The sequence below is a fragment of the Crinia signifera genome, chromosome 3, assembly GCF_055691185.1.
Source record: "Crinia signifera chromosome 3, ASM5569118v1, whole genome shotgun sequence".
Lineage (NCBI taxonomy): Eukaryota > Metazoa > Chordata > Amphibia > Anura > Myobatrachidae > Crinia > Crinia signifera.
In genome coordinates this window covers 221150088-221167533 of record NC_139219.1, presented here as the reverse complement: position 1 = coordinate 221167533, position 17446 = coordinate 221150088, and the positions used below count along the sequence as shown (strand labels likewise).

The 17446-nt window shown below is 37.1% G+C and overlaps 1 protein-coding gene across 1 annotated transcript in view; it reads left to right on the top strand.

Moving 5' to 3' along the window:
• The window catches only part of MUC4 (mucin 4, cell surface associated), an 87358-nt gene that overhangs the window by 50565 nt on the left and 19347 nt on the right, over window positions 1-17446 (top strand). Inside the window, exons 22-30 of the mRNA XM_083177495.1 lie at window positions 974-1179; window positions 2803-2881; window positions 4677-4850; window positions 4958-5059; window positions 6526-6762; window positions 11643-11783; window positions 13524-13702; window positions 16942-17101; window positions 17193-17291. Coding sequence (XP_083033621.1) covers window positions 974-1179; window positions 2803-2881; window positions 4677-4850; window positions 4958-5059; window positions 6526-6762; window positions 11643-11783; window positions 13524-13702; window positions 16942-17101; window positions 17193-17291 — 1377 coding nt within the window. The remainder of the gene's footprint in view (window positions 1-973; window positions 1180-2802; window positions 2882-4676; window positions 4851-4957; window positions 5060-6525; window positions 6763-11642; window positions 11784-13523; window positions 13703-16941; window positions 17102-17192; window positions 17292-17446) is intronic.

Sequence of the window (17446 nt, the reverse complement as noted above, 5' to 3'; positions counted from 1 at the left end):
CATACACAACAAGAGGGGTGTAGTCGATGCTGTCTAACTGGTCTAAATGCAAACATTATAAGAAAGATACTGTAAGAACAAGTAATAGTCTTAGTAGACACAGTGAATGACAAATAGATTAATACTTAACTTTTATAATATAAAATTATTACCCCTTATTGCTTATGTGAGAGAAAAAGAATCCAAACAAGTTTTACAAAATTAGGAAAAAAGTGCGGATTCAACAGAAAAATAAAGATTCCTTTTCACTTCAGAATGGCAAAGACAGAAATATATATTAGGATATTGGATCAGATATTGCATTCAATTTTTCCGGATACGAATTCTAATCTTACAATTCATCCCATGTAAATCTCTGGAATAGTTAATGGCAAGGGTGATTGTGAAGAATACGTCATTTGATTTTTGACTCTGAAATTGGTATATTAAGCCAAATATAAATTCATCCTTATGAGTGTGGTTATTAATTTCAAATATATAGGAGCAAAATTAAATTTCCCTCCACAGCTATTGTGTGCGACTCAGTCCATTTCAGTGACAATGCCTTGCATCGCATATTGCTATGCTTAATCTGCAACTTTATACCCATTCCTTTGTGACAAAAATACCTATGTCACATTACAGAGATGTGATTGAAGAAATTGCACAGAATGCACAGAACAGTTTCCCAATAATTGTCATTCCAACAGCATTTAACGGTCTTTGAACTAATTGAATTGCCCACTTTACATGTACATTTTGGATGCAAATGAGGTCCAATTTCAATGCATTGCTAGAAGTATAAATATGGATGTGATATGAGATTACGTGACTGAGATTTATCTGGAAATGCTTTCTACTGTATGATCCCATCCTGACTGGAAATAACTGCTATGTTCGCATGTCTTCATAGGAGCAAAGTCCTGCAATTTGTGTAATACCCAAATATGGTTTTGCCTTCTATTAATATAGGTATTTGTGTCTTTATTTACAGGATGGATGTTTGGAGATCCCCACATTACCACACTTGATGGACTTAATTACACTTTTAATGGACTTGGAGAATTCATCCTTGTTACCGCTTCTGATGCGCATATCTCCTTCATGCTACAGGGACGTACAGTACAGACTGGTGAAGCGTTGGCCACTAACTTCCAGGCTTTTGCTGTAAATTACACCTCACCCAATGCCAGTGTTAAAGTGAGTGTCACTTTGATGAGAAGGAAACAATAACAAATTACTGTTCAATTCTAAAACAGTATTGGAGATAAGGGTGTAATAAGGAATTATATTTATGTTATATACAGCTGCATGGTGCATATCGTCAAGACGTGATAAACAATAGGTTTTCCTTGTTTATTGCACATTAATTGAATCTCAGCCATCGTACTCTTTTGACCATTAGAAATATAACAATGAACTTAAGAATTGTCTTTACATTGGTTTATATCATTCTACTATGAAATGTATCAGGGGCGGATTGGGACTTCAATCCAGCCCAGGGGGGGCGGGGGGTGGTGTATGTAATGCGGGGGATGGCAGTGGTGTTGCGGATGTAATGGGCGCAGCCAGCCTGTTTTTAATGAGTTTTGGGCCAGTCCACCGGGAAATGGCCGAATTTCCTGGCGGGCCTATCTGCCCTGTATTGCTCTCCTAAGCACCAACTTTCAGCACATGTTAACAATTGACACTGAACCATACTTGCCTACTCTCCTGGAAGTTACAAGAGACTCCTGATTACTCACGAAGTCCCCCGCTCCACCAGAAGATTGGAAAAATCTTCCACATCCCACACACGTCCTAATGAAGTGGACAGGATTTCGAAATAAAATGGGGAATCAGCAGTCTATAGTATTTTGATTTGCACACAAGCTTTGCAAGAGCAGATAGAGTACTATTTGCTGATTATGTCTGAGCACCAATAGTGTAGATATGTTTGAGCTGCATTGCTGGCACAGTGGGCGGCTACTCCACTGTCTTATCCCTTGAGGACCATCAGTAATGATCGCAGCACCCAGTGATCAGGATAATGAATTACACGCTTAGGCCCGTGACTCCTTTTTGCGGGGGGCAGGCTTAACTGTGTAATGCATAATGCTGATTCATTGTCGGAGCAAGGCAGCAAGGAATCAGCGCTTATGCTGGGGATCCAACATGTTTATGTAAAACAACCATTTGCATGTGGTGAAAATGTACATTCTGTGCAAATGTACATGCTGTGCGAATGGTGGGCCGGCATACCACCATTTGCAAGGCGGGATCTGGTTGACACGCAAGGATGCGAATTCCCATCCGAGCAAATCAACCAGAATAACCCCCTTGATTTGCCATCCTGCTACACAGGGTATTCAATTAGTGCACATTTTTCTGACAGTCAAAAAATCGATTTATGGTCAAATTTACATTTGAAACAATTAAAGTGACAACTTTTCGACTGTCACAAAAATCATTACAGTTTGAAAACAAATGGATCGGCAAATTACAAATTTTTGGCTAATGCAGTTTTGACTTTTTACAAAAAGGAAATTGCATTGGTGGAAAAACTGGACGAAAATGTCTGCAATTGAATAGGGACAGTCTGGTTTTTTGTGTGCCCCCAAAAAAGGACTTACTCAATACCCCCATTGTAAGGTTGCCTAGTTAGCGGTTTTATAATCTCACAGTCTATTTATTATTGTGGTGATTTAAAGATGTTCTCTGGGTGCTGTACTGTATATTATAATGGTAATGCTATGTAAATAAAAGATAATTTTTTTGTGACAGTACTTTTGTCTGGTCATCCACTAATAATCGACAGTGATGTCTCCTCTGCTTGTATTTTAGGTGGAGTGGTACCTTGGAGAGCATGACAGTGTAACCGCTCTGCTAGATGGTCAGAATGTGTCATATACTCTGTCAGAAGGTACAGTAGGATCAGTGGTGCATGCAAAAGGAAACATGGGAATTTTAGTTTAGAATGTATAATTTGGTTTATCAAGTTTACTAAAAGGTATTAGTAACTACTTCCAATTGGTAGTTAACATACAGTAAAGCAATATTTTTTAGACCTTTACATAGTCTACATATTATGGTACAATACATTTAAGTAGAACAAACCCCACTTTTGTTTTGTACATTTTATGTAAATGGTGCAAAAAAAACCTCCCAAAATCATGTCAGTTTTTAGTTGTCTTGGTTTCTGTTTATATCACTTACTTTGTCTTTATAGTGCATTTTATAATAAGCACCTCACGTTTGTATATCTTACAATTAGCATAATCAGTGATACATAAATCTGTGGAAACTGCTATCTCTGCATACTTTTTGTGGTGTGGTAGGGGGTTTGATAAGTAGACCCCACCATTTCCTACCATTAACCTTTTCCTGTTTTGAACCCCAATATGCCTCTCTGGTTAAAGAACTCTGACCTTTATCTTCTCTGGGGCAGATATATTAAGCCTGGCGAAGAGATAAAGTGGAGATAAAGTAGAAGGCGATAACGCACCAGACAATAAGCTGTGTGTTAGTACAGCTGCCCTTCTATTTGTAAACTGTTTGCAAGTTTACTAAAGCTTTGTACATTAAACTTAGGATATTCAGCACACAAATAATAAAGGTCACTCTGATGTCTTCACATTTTTCAAGCTACTGTATAAAGGTAAAATAGGCACTGCCTCCCTTACCTCCCCTGAGTGCACTTCCTTGTTTCTTTGTGCAGCCCCCCATAGGTTGCAATGCAGGATGCCTACAAGTGCTATTTATATAATTGAGAGCAGCGATGCCTCTCTCAAAAATATAATACAATCTCTGGAAGGTGTTATGCCTCCTATCACTGGAGAAAATAAGGGAATAGACACTGCTCTTCCTGCTTCCTCCATAGGCTCTTCACATACGATGAGTACAGGTGACCTGCTCTGCACATTCTTTTGAAAAACATGACTTTATCACATATTCTCTTCCAGTAAGAGTCTTCATAAAAATACTGCATTGAGATTAACCCTTTAAGTGGTGGGTTTTGCTGGGTCAGGACAAACCTATCAGGGCAGGTTTGTCCTTCCCCAACAAAACCCACCACATAGTTCTGGCCCACCCCCTGCGTCTCTCCCCCCTCCTGCCACTCCCCCTCCCCCTAATCTCTGCTCTGGCGCCATATGCCGGAGCTCCTGTGCTCTGCCGCTGCCCCAGCCGCCGAGCATAATAGGTGGCAGGCTCGCCGGCTCGGGGATGTTCGGGGTGGCTCGGGAGGACTCGGGCGCCGGAATCCTGAGTACCCCCGAGCCTGCCGCCTGCCAATTACTAGAACTAATGGCGGCGGGGGCAGGGAAGCTTTGGCGTACAACCGCCAGAGCTGAGAGGTGAGGGGGATTGATGGGAGGGGAGGGGACAGCAGAGCGGCCACTGGGGGGATGCCCGGACAGGTGATGCGCCAGTGGTGCACACCTGGACACCACTGGCACACACCTTCATTTTAGTTGTATGTCCAGAAATTTTTCGGGACAGCCCGCTGCGGCAGCGCAGCTGAGCCCAGAAAATCTCCAGCCATACCACTCAAATGGTTAAAGCCAATAATTATGAATCATCTTTCGCGTAATATACTAAATAAAGCTCTAACTTAGAACATTAATAAACTGTGGAACTATAGCTACAATAGTCAGAAGCAATAATACATATGAAAAGTTTCCTTTAGAATCAAACTGTCTATCTCTTTTGATTCCTAGACATGGATGTACAGATAAATAATACAAACCCAGCCGTCTTTCTAGTAAATGATGGCTCCATTACTGCAACCTTTGAGGGCCTTCTATCTGTGACAGTATCGGCTTACTCTGAAATGCTGAGTGCTGTAACCAGTCTTCCCAGCAACTTCCTCAACAAAACCAAAGGTCTTCTAGGTAAGTCTACAAAGCACAGGTAAACATATTAAAACTTGTATGTTATTTTACCACAGCCGTACACATATGTGATAATGATTCATTTTTGCAAAACATTTGTTATGTAGGTAACTGGAACAATGACCAGAATGATGATTTCTTAAGCCCAAATGGCACAATTATTCCCAGCAACAGCTCAGAAGAGGACATATTTAATTATGGATTGCTGTGTAAGTGCTATGTTGTTTTGCACTGTATGCTGTATAAATGATCATTTGCTATATGGCAGTAATTTATTAAAAAGTTTAACAAAACCAACTATAGATTTTATATGCCAACTTGAAGTTTTACACATGGAAAGTTCTCAACTTGTACAATTTAATGAATCAGGGGCGTAACTAGATGTTCATAGGCCCCATAGCAAAAGTTTGTAAGGGACCCTATTTAGAAGCCAATACTGATAAATTTAGATAGCACATCTAACTTACAGAGGAAAGATGGGCCCCCCAAAGCTCTGGGCCCCATAGCAGCTGCACCCCATGCACCTATGGTACATTCTAATGTTCTGGTTTGTTCTATGAAGGTCCACTGACAGTACACGGTGCCAGTATTAATTTTGGTTCTGATGTGTTGGTGGTAAATGTTTACCCTTTTCAGTCATGAGCTAGGGGCTTTAATTATGAAAGCTGGACATCTGGGGTCATCAAACAATACCACATGACCCTTATGTTCCATCAGACGCCTCTGGAATGCTTCTTATATGCTACAAAAAATATCAGGCTTCTATGGGTTTTTATTAGGCATACATAAAATAATAATACAATATATTAATAATACATTATGTAGATCGAATGGGAAATGTGGATGGTTTATGATTGCTTCATAGTAGTTGTAGGGGGAGAGGGGGTGCCAGTACTCTCTCTTACACAAGAAGCCAAAATGCCTTGTTACGCTTCTATGGGATGTATAGTTGTTACAGTATGTTAGGTTTAATTTAAAATATTGCAGTTTTTTTTATGTATTTGATATTCTTTATAATGGTCCTGTCAACTTCCGTAATGCTTATATCCTGCATACGCATGCACAATAATGATGCTGATATGAAGGCATACTGTATATAGCTATATTTAAGGTTGTGTATAGCTCTTCATATCGTGTAAAATACTTAATTTTTTTCTATTTGTAAAAAAAAGTTATTTAAGCTCATTTGTTATATCATCTCTGTGATCTGTAAGTAGTAACAGGTTCTCACAAAACTTTTGGTATAGTATCAATTACATATCTATTATGGGTGTAGTGTTCGCGGTGCACATGGACCTTTGAGTCCCAGGGGGGCCCCACACCACACCCATTGTACCCATTTTTTTTAATACTTACCTTCCAGAGGCCAGAGGAGGTGGCAGAAACGCTGCCAAATCGCCATAAAAAATTGGCTCGGCGGCCATTTTTTCAGTGATCTGCAGTGGAGTCTAATCGCTCTAGTGCTCAGACTCCACAATGCTTCTGTTGGCAGCGATACGAAAATTGCCAGAAAAATGGGGATTTGCGCATGCGCGGTAGGGTCTGAGCGCTTTAGTTGCACCGAGCGCCACCTCCTCTCTGAAAACCCTCCTGTAGAGTATTGGTCATTTGAATGTTTCTAACTTATAACTACTAATTCTGTTTGGATTGTTTTAATGTTTCATCTACTACATAGGGGAGGTAAAGACGAAGAGCCTATTTACCAATGCACAAGAAAAAGCAAGGAGCGTGTTCACACCAGTTTTCTTAAGTGATTTGTCAAAACAAGATCCAGTAAAGTATGCAGAACTGCAGATCAAGTGTGGTTACAAAACAGAATGCATCTTTGATGCAATGAGCACCAACAATACTGACCTGGGATTAGCAACTTTGAAAGTATCAGACATTTTACAGGAAACCAACAGCACATTGTGTGAGTATCCTTATCTGCAAATGTGATTATTTACTGCACATCTGTTCTGTTCTGCACTGATACCTTACTGTTGTGTAGTGTACCAATTATTGTCCACTTCACATCAGGAGTTGGATTACACATTCCTGATTCAATTGCAATACATTGCCGTATAAAGGGCCTCATTCAGAGATGGACGCAAATGCTATAACAGCTACAATTCAGAGTGCAGCTGCTGTGAAAATATTTGCAAATGTCACAATGGCCAGTATTTATATTGAGATGCCTACTGCCCATGGTTGATTTGCAGCATAATACCCTGTCACTCATCTATCCAACACAATCAGTGCACAAGCCAGCTCAATGTTTTCATCAGCCACAGACATAGACGGGCGTCTGGGTCCTTGCTTATGGCTGACATTTGTGTAACCTTCTTTGAACTTCTCTATCCATTCATACAAACGTTATGACAAAACAGTTTCCCCACAGTATGCACAACAAAATCTTCAATAATCATAGCCAGTCACACCATGCAGTCACAAAAGAACTGACATAACAAGTTCAAGTCAGTAAAGTAGCGTCACTCCAGGTACTTAGTAGACAAATCTTTTACTGTGGAATGTCTACAGTGTTTCGGGCTGGGGCCCGTCTTCAGGACAAGAACCTGACAAGAATATATATATGAATAGAAATCTATCTATCTATCTATCTATCTATCTATCTATTCTATCTATTCTATCTATCTATTCTATCTATTCTATCTATTCTATCTATCTATTCTATCTATTCTATCTATCTATCTATTCTATCTATTCTATCTATTCTATCTATCTATTCTATCTATTCTATCTATTCTATCTATTCTATCTATCTATTCTATCTATCTATTCTATCTATTCTATCTATCTATTCTATCTATCTATCCTATCTATTCTATCTATTCTATCTATCTATTCTATCTATCTATTCTATCTATTCTATCTATTCTATCTATTTATTCTATCTATCCTATCTATTCTATCTATTCTATCTATTTATTCTATCTATCCTATCTATTCTATCTATTCTATCTATCTATTCTATCTATCTATTCTATCTATTCTATCTATTCTATCTATCTATTCTATCTATTCTATCTATTCTATCTATTCTATCTATCTATTCTATCTATCTATTCTATCTATTCTATCTATCTATTCTATCTATCCTATCTATTCTATCTATTCTATCTATCTATTCTATCTATCTATTCTATCTATCCTATCTATTCTATCTATCTATTCTATCTATCTATTCTATCTATTCTATCTATTCTATCTATCTATTCTATCTATTCTATCTATTCTATCTATCTATTCTATCTATTCTATCTATCTATTCTATCTATTCTATCTATCTATTCTATCTATTATATCTATTCTATCTATCTATTCTATCTATTCTATCTATTCTATCTATCTATTCTATCTATTCTATCTATCTATTCTATCTATTCTATCTATTCTATCTATCTATTCTATCTATTCTATCTATCTATTCTATCTATTCTATCTATCTATTCTATCTATTCTATCTATCTATTCTATCTATCTATTCTATCTATTCTATCTATTCTATCTATCTATTCTATCTATTCTATCTATTCTATCTATCTATTCTATCTATTCTATCTATCTATTCTATCTATTCTATCTATCTATTCTATCTATTCTATCTATCTATTCTATCTATTCTATCTATTCTATCTATCTATTCTATCTATCTATTCTATCTATCCTATCTATTCTATCTATTCTATCTATCTATTCTATCTATCTATTCTATCTATTCTATCTATCTATTCTATCTATTCTATCTATTCTATCTATCTATTCTATCTATCTATTCTATCTATTCTATCTATCTATTCTATCTATTCTATCTATTCTATCTATCTATTCTATCTATCTATTCTATCTATTCTATCTATCTATTCTATCTATTCTATCTATTCTATCTATCTATTCTATCTATTCTATCTATCTATTCTATCTATTCTATCTATTCTATCTATCTATTCTATCTATTCTATCTATCTATTCTATATATTCTATCTATTCTATCTATCTATTCTATCTATTCTATCTATTCTATCTATCTATTCTATCTATCCTATCTATTCTATCTATCTATTCTATCTATTCTATCTATTCTATCTATTCTATCTATCTATTCTATCTATTCTATCTATCTATTCTATCTATCCTATCTATTCTATCTATCTATTCTATCTATCTATTCTATCTATTCTATCTATCTATTCTATCTATTCTATCTATCTATTCTATCTATCCTATCTATTCTATCTATCTATTCTATCTATTCTATCTATTCTATCTATTCATCTATTCTATCTATCTATTCTATCTATCTATTCTATCTATTCTATCTATCTATTCTATCTATTCTATCTATTCTATCTATCTATTCTATCTATCCTATCTATTCTATCTATCTATTCTATCTATTCTATCTATCTATTCTATCTATTCTATCTATCTATTCTATCTATCTATTCTATCTATTCTATCTATCTATTCTATCTATCTATTCTATCTATCTATTCTATCTATTCTATCTATTCTATCTATCTATTCTATCTATTCTATCTATTCTATCTATCTATTCTATCTATCTATTCTATCTATTCTATCTATTCTATCCTACCTATTGTATCCTACCTATTCTATCTATCTATTCTATCTATCTATTCTATCTATCTATTCTATCTATCTATTCTATCTATTCTATCTATCTATTCTATCTATCTATTCTATCTATTCTATCTATTCTATCTATCTATTCTATCTATCCTATCTATTCTATCTATCTATTCTATCTATTCTATCTATTCTATCTATCTATTCTATCTATTCTATCTATCTATTCTATCTATTCTATCTATCTATTCTATCTATTCTATCTATTCTATCTATCTATTCTATCTATCTATTCTATCTATTCTATCTATCTATTCTATCTATTCTATCTATTCTATCTATCTATTCTATCTATCTATTCTATCTATTCTATCTATTCTATCTATCTATTCTATCTATTCTATCTATTCTATCTATCTATTCTATCTATTCTATCTATTCTATCTATCTATTCTATCTATTCTATCTATCTATTCTATCTATCCTATCTATTCTATCTATTCTATTCTATCTATCTATTCTATCTATTCTATCTATCTATTCTATCTATTCTATCTATTCTATCTATCTATTCTATCTATCTATTCTATCTATTCTATCTATCTATTCTATCTATTCTATCTATTCTATCTATCTATTCTATCTATTCTATCTATTCTATCTATCTATTCTATCTATTCTATCTATTCTATCTATCTATTCTATCTATCTATTCTATCTATTCTATCTATCTATTCTATCTATTCTATCTATTCTATCTATCTATTCTATCTATCTATTCTATCTATTCTATCTATTCTATCCTATCTATTCTATCTATCTATTCTATCTATTCTATCTATTCTATCCTATCTATTCTATCTATCTATTCTATCTATTCTATCTATTCTATCTATCTATTCTATCTATCTATTCTATCTATTCTATCTATTCTATCTATCTATTCTATCTATCTATTCTATCTATTCTATCTATTCTATCCTATCTATTCTATCTATCTATTCTATCTATTCTATCTATTCTATCTATCTATTCTATCTATTCTATCTATTCTATCTATCTATTCTATCTATTCTATCTATTCTATCTATCTATTCTATCTATCTATTCTATCTATTCTATCTATTCTATCTATCTATTCTATCTATTCTATCTATCTATTCTATCTATTCTATCTATTCTATCTATTCTATCTATCTATTCTATCTATCTATTCTATCTATTATATCTATCTATTCTATCTATTCTATCTATTCTATCTATTCTATCTATCTATTCTATCTATCTATTCTATCTATTCTATCTATTCTATCTATTCTATCCTATCTATTCTATCTATCTATTCTATCTATTCTATCTATTCTATCTATCTATTCTATCTATTCTATCTATTCTATCTATCTATTCTATCTATCTATTCTATCTATTCTATCTATTCTATCTATCTATTCTATCTATTCTATCTATCTATTCTATCTATCTATTCTATCTATCTATTTATCTATCTATCTATTCTATCTATTCTATCTATTCTATCTATCTATTCTATCTATTCTATCTATCTATTCTATCTATTCTATCTATTCTATCTATTCTATCTATATATATTTCATATGGTATATTCATACTATGAATGTACTTAAATTCAGAACATTATTTTTACATTTGATGGCTCAAATAAAAATAAAATTTGTGACTTCAGATGAGACTTTCAAACACTTGTTTTTCCCTTTCCATGTGAAGCTACACAATTTCAGGGGTGGAGGCAAACTCTCCTGCCATTAGGCTTCACCCACAACATGGAAAATGCCACCATTCACAGCCTGTGGATAATGGGCTGGGCTAAATGACATTGCTTGCATCATTCAGCTCGGCCCACTCATCTTGACATAATTCCTGTATCGTCCCCATTCTGCCTATTTCACTAGTGAAACAGGTGTGATGCTGGAGATATGCCTACCCACTCAGGTAGTTAGCAGGTAGTATAGTAGGTACAGTACTGTAAATATGCTTAACACTTTTACGAGGATGATTTTAGTCTTATACTCTACATTATCAGTCTGCTTTAAATCTCATGAACATTATACATCAATTTAAAAATGACATGACAGACCTATTAATTACACAGTTAGTAGTACATACCAGTGCTCTTCAAATGATCTTCCCTATAGATAATGTAGCATATGCCAATGTGTGTTTCAGATGCTGTACCTCCTTCTATTGATGGCAATGAAACCATTCAGGCTTTCTTTATGAGCTGTGTTATGGTAAAGTACATTTCCAACAGCACAGGAGTCATTTTTTCTGCTGATCCTGGAACAAATTCAGATATCAATGTAACTGGTGAGTGCTTATTTCATATCACTTCATTTAATACACCTGTGTCCTCAAAAACGATTGCTCCAGTTGCGCAACAGCCCCTCTGGACACAGCAGGTCCCCTGCAACTCGGCTTGCATTAAGCTTGTTTTTGCATCTTTTTGTCTTGAATGTGCACCTTAGTTATAACATGATGCAACAATTGCGTTGATTTGAGACTGTATGACTATCTAGAGCAGTGGTGTCAAACTCATGGTCCTCCAGCTATTGTGGAACAACACGTCCCATCATGCACTGCCAGTTTTAGCAACCCACTATATAAGGCAGGGCATGCTGGGATGTGTAGATCCACAACAGCTGAAGGGCCATGAGTTTGACATCACTGATCTAGAGAATATGGACCTTAATTGTTGGTCCCAGATCCTTTTTTGACCTATTCTGTTTGTCAGATAGTAAATATATTTCACTGGAAATCACACACCGCAGGGACACATTAGGTGATAAATTGGGCGATATGACGTCAATTTGGAACAACATAACTTCCACATTGCATAGTGGGCTTAATTCACAAATTGATCGCAAATTCACAGATCGAATGGTTATAGAATGACTGTGCATGCATACGATATGCATTATGTATGCATGAGGGGAAATGGTGACATAAAAAGCATATGGATTGTAAATGCAAAGCGGCCGGAGCTTGACTGACAGGAAGCCCTCTTTTGGGGTGGTAACCGTTCCTTTTATGTGAGTGTCCTAAAATACACAGGCATGCCAAGGCATTTAAGGGCAGATCTGTGACGTCACTGCCAGTCTGTCTCAGTGGCGGTGATGTCACAGAGTTGTGGAAAGGTCAGACTTACTTACATTTTCACAGACTGCAAAAATCATTTGATGTTCGGGAATTGCGTATGGATTTGCGAGTGAATTGTGAAAAAGACTCATTTGTATTTCACTAGCAAAATTACACGGAGCAGGTTTTCTTTCTGTCTGAGTGGCGGCTATCTACTCGCGGTAATCTACAAGTTTGCAGTTCAATAATCAAGTCTAAATCAAGCTTAATGTGTACGCTCCTGGTGTTCATCAGATGTGCCAATTCCACTGATGACAGCAGGCAATTGAATGGATGGATAGATATATTGCTTTATTGTACCTCAAGTCGTGCAGTGTGTACTGCTGACAAATGTATCCTACCATCGGTCGGCTGGAATACACATCGTTCTGAAGCAGGCCATGAGACCATGCCCCCTTCCTTCAAGATGGCTGGTTGGCACACCGGGTGTCACTGATCTCATTGCCAGCACTTACTAAAGCTGGTTACACATTAGCTGATTATTGTTAACGATATGGACAATAACGATATTTAAAATATTTTCATGCACATCAACTAGTGTGTACGCACTATATTGTTAATGATGTGCTCTCCCACTGGTCGTTATCGTCCCCCCTCTGTACAGGCAGTAAAATTCTGACTGTACACTATCATCAATGACAGCATGCTCATGAATTATATTGTTAATGATATTGTTTGATTTGTATACACTATATTGTTAGTCCAGGAGTTCCAGGTACTGTAGTTCAAGGGAAATTGTTAACGTCTGCTAGTGTATACCCAGGTTTTACATAATTTATACTGTACATAACTCTCATTACTTAAGAGCTCATCATACAATACCTAATATTATGTTGCATTTTGCTGATATTTGGTCCATGTTCATATTGTTGCTTTTTTGTAGCTAATCACTTTAATTTTATGTTGTTACAGCTGATGGGTCTCTGATGTGGTCACCAACCAGTACATCACCATTCACCTTCAGTCTCGTAGCCACGGACTCACAAAACCTCTCATCCATTTTTCAGCCCAATTTTGTCATCTGCAATTGTAATAACATTTCTCAGTGTGATTATACCTCAATAACTAAAGTCAATGACAGTTCTCTTTCTGTAAGTAAAACAATCATAAAAAATATGTTTTTCTGCTAATATTTAATCCCAAGTAAATGCAGCAGGCATACAACCACAAAGCCTTATTATATACATTAGCTGTTCTACTGCATGAATTAGCTGTTTGTTTATAATGTTTAGGGATGACTCCTTCGGGTTCTAACTTTTAGCATAAGAGAAGGTTTATTGCAGGGTTGCCGACCCTCCCGGAATTTCCGGGAGTCTCCCGAAAATCGGGGCCCCCTCCCGGCCCCCCGGAAGGGTGGGCAACCCTCCCGGATTCAGGGGGGACCCCCACTGACCCCCGGATCGCGGCATTAAAATGCTGCAATCCTCGGGTCTCAGAGGAGGGGGCGGAGCTAAAATGACACAATTGCGTCATTTTAGCCCCGCCCCCTCCACGGAGATCCCTGAATTTGCTGGTTTACCAGCATGGGGGCGGGGCTTAGTGATGTCACGCTTAATCCCCGCCCCCTGAGCGGCTACTGTATCTCTCCTCTCCGGGCTTCTCCCGGAGAGGAGAATAAGAAAGTCGGCAACCCTGGTTTATTGTTATTAACTTGTGATCCTGAATTATCTTCAGGCACAAGAAATCATAATAGTTATTCCTGTAAAATAAATCTATGCTGATAAAATAGTATATACACATTATGTAGCCTATAGATAACAAGTATTTGTGCAAAACAGACATCTGAAACCAGCTTGTTTGCTTAAATACATGAATACTGTGTCTATATTTTATCAATTCACCATCATTTTCATTGGCAAGTTGAAGGATAAAAAATATTTATACTCAATATGTAGTTTGAGGAATTATTTCATTCCTCAAACTACATATTGAGCATAAATATTTTGTAGGACATCCTGCAGTATTATATACAGAATGTTTGTATTCCTGTATCCCTTTTGATTGTTTTGTCCGTGAATTCCATCCTGTTGCTCTTCCGATGAATGGTGAATATGCTGATTATAAATTAGGACTGTTTCTTTAAACATGTTGCCGCTATGTCCATGTAATATAGATTCACCATACCTTTTATTGGTAAATTCAATGACAAACTGACAAAGATTCTATCAAACTATACAATGAGCATCAATATTTTGCAGGTCACCCCACATAACTATACGTGTATATTTTCATGTATTATATGTGTTTATCCTGTCCGATAATATTTATTTATTACCAGTTATTTATATAGCACACACTTATTCCGCAGCGCTTTACAGAGAATATTTGAAAATTCATATCAGTCTCTGCCCCAGTAGAGCTTACAATCTATATTCCCTACCACATATAAATACATACATTCATTCCAGGGTTAATTTTGTTGGGAGCCAATTAGCCTACCAGTATATTTTTGGATTGTGGGAGGAAACCGGAGTACCCGGAGCAAGGGGAGAATATACAAACTCCGTACAGTTAGGGTCATGGTGGGAATTGAACCCATGACCTCAGCTCTGTGAGGCATTACTAACCATTACACCATCCATGCTGCCCCAATATCAATCACCCTGCTTTTTTATTCTAAGTTATGCTTAGTAAGGGATAGCTATCCTTACCTTTTATCATATTCAAAGAGTTCATTGCTTCCTGCTCCAGACCAGTATTCAGTACCATCAGTGCCAGTCTGGTGTCCAGTGGTGTCAGTGTATCAGTGCAGAAAGTGCATCCTGTCTGGCTCTAGTGCCATTGAGCTTTGTCCAATTCCCAGTGCCACCAGTAACAGTCCAGTTCCTAGTATAACCAGTTCATATCTAGTTTTTAACATTACCTGTTCCAGACCAGTTCCCAGTGCCACTGTTCACAGTTTGGGTTCCTAGAATCACCAGTTCATATCTAGTTCTCAACATCACCAGTTCCAGACCAGTTCCCAATGTCACTGGTTCCTGTTGAGATATTTTGTCAGTATTTCCAGGCCAGTCAACTTGTCACTGGTTCCAGTCTAGCTTCCAGTATCATTTACTTGCAGCCTGGCTATCTAATTTGCTTCTAGCCCTAAAGCAGTGGTTTCCAACCCTGGTACTCAAGTACCCCTAACAGTTCAAGTTTTCCATGTCTCCAAGCCAGTGCACTGTACTGTATATCAGCAACTATCACATTTTTTTAATCCATAGATGACCTGGAAAACAGGGGGCCTGATTCTGGTTCACTCGCAAAAGCATTTTTTCTCTCTCTAACCAGCGGCATAACTATAGCACCGCTATGTGGGGGCGCCGGGGGCTGCGGTGCTATAGTTAACCCCCCCCCCCCAATCCCCCGCAGACTTACCTATCTCGCTGGTCTCTGCGGCTCCGTTCTTCTGCTGAGGACCACCACAAAATGGCCGCCCCCATATAGCACACAGTTCTCTGAAACTGTCTGCTGTATGGGGGCGGCCATTTTGTGGTGGTCCTCAGCAGAAGAACGGAGCCGCCGGGACCAGCGCGATAGGTAAGGCTGTGGGGGATTGGGGGGGGGGTTGCATGGGCGGCGGGGCAGGGGGGTAGGGGTGCTTGGCGGGGCAGTGGCGAGGGGGGGCAACCCCCCCATAACGGTGGGGGGACACCCAAAACGTACCTACGCCACTGTCTCTAATGGACAAAACCATGTGCACTGCAGGTGGGGCAGATGTAACATGTGCAGAGAGAGCTAGATTTGGGTGTTATTTTGTTTCTGTGCAGAGTAAATACTGTCTGCTTTATTTTTACACTGCAATGTAGATATCCGTTTGAAGTACAAACCCCACCCAAATCTAACTCTCTCTGCACAGGTTACATCTGCCCCACCTGCAGTGCATATGGTTTTGTCCATTAGAGAGAGAATTTACTTTTGCCAGTGAAAAGAATCAGGCCTGTGATCTGTTAGGGGTTCTTGAGGACCACGGTTGGCAACCACTGCCCTAGAGTCCAGTGAGTAGCATCATTCATGTCCTTAGTAATATTCCTATCAGCAATCATAAATAGAGCTCAATGCATTATTTAAGTATATAAACAAAGTCATTTTGTAAATATGCAAACTATGGTAATATTTTTCCCCTGACACCATACAGTGTAGCACTTCTTTCATTCATTTATAGTGGAAAAATGTTTGTGATGCCCCAAGATGTGAAATGTTCATAGAAATGTTCATAGACTATAAACAATAATAGTCTATTACAGTTCTCACTTTTATTTATTTATAAACTAAATTCAGTAATAAATGAATACATTGTGTTTAGAGATCTCATATTGTTATCTATTTATTGTGTTTTTAATGACAGATTGCAGACTGCATTTGCAGCAATAATTACACAGGAGAATTCTGCCAAACCCCTCCTGATCTGTGTGTAGAAGGCTGTTTCCCCGAGGTATCATGTAACAGTACCATAGGCTGTGGACCTTGCCCTGGTGGCTTCTCTGGGGATGGAACGCATTGCACAGGTGAATATACTTTTATGTACTTTCTATTAAATTGCTTACTGTATTGAACTACATTATATCATGCTGTTTTTGTGTTACTCCCTATTCACAGATATTGATGAATGTTTGGAAGAAAATGAATGTTCTCCGTATTCTGTGTGTACGAATTTTCCAGGAAGCTTCAGCTGCACTTGCAAAGAGGGATTTTCTGGTGAGTACTTATCAGGACATATGCACTAATTGAATAAGAGAGTGCTAGAAGCTAACAAGTTATAGGTTCAAGTAAAGTAAGTGCTCAGAGTGATAACTTCCAGCCTATTTCCCAACCCAACCACAAAATGAGAGAAATCAATTCACTCCAAATCA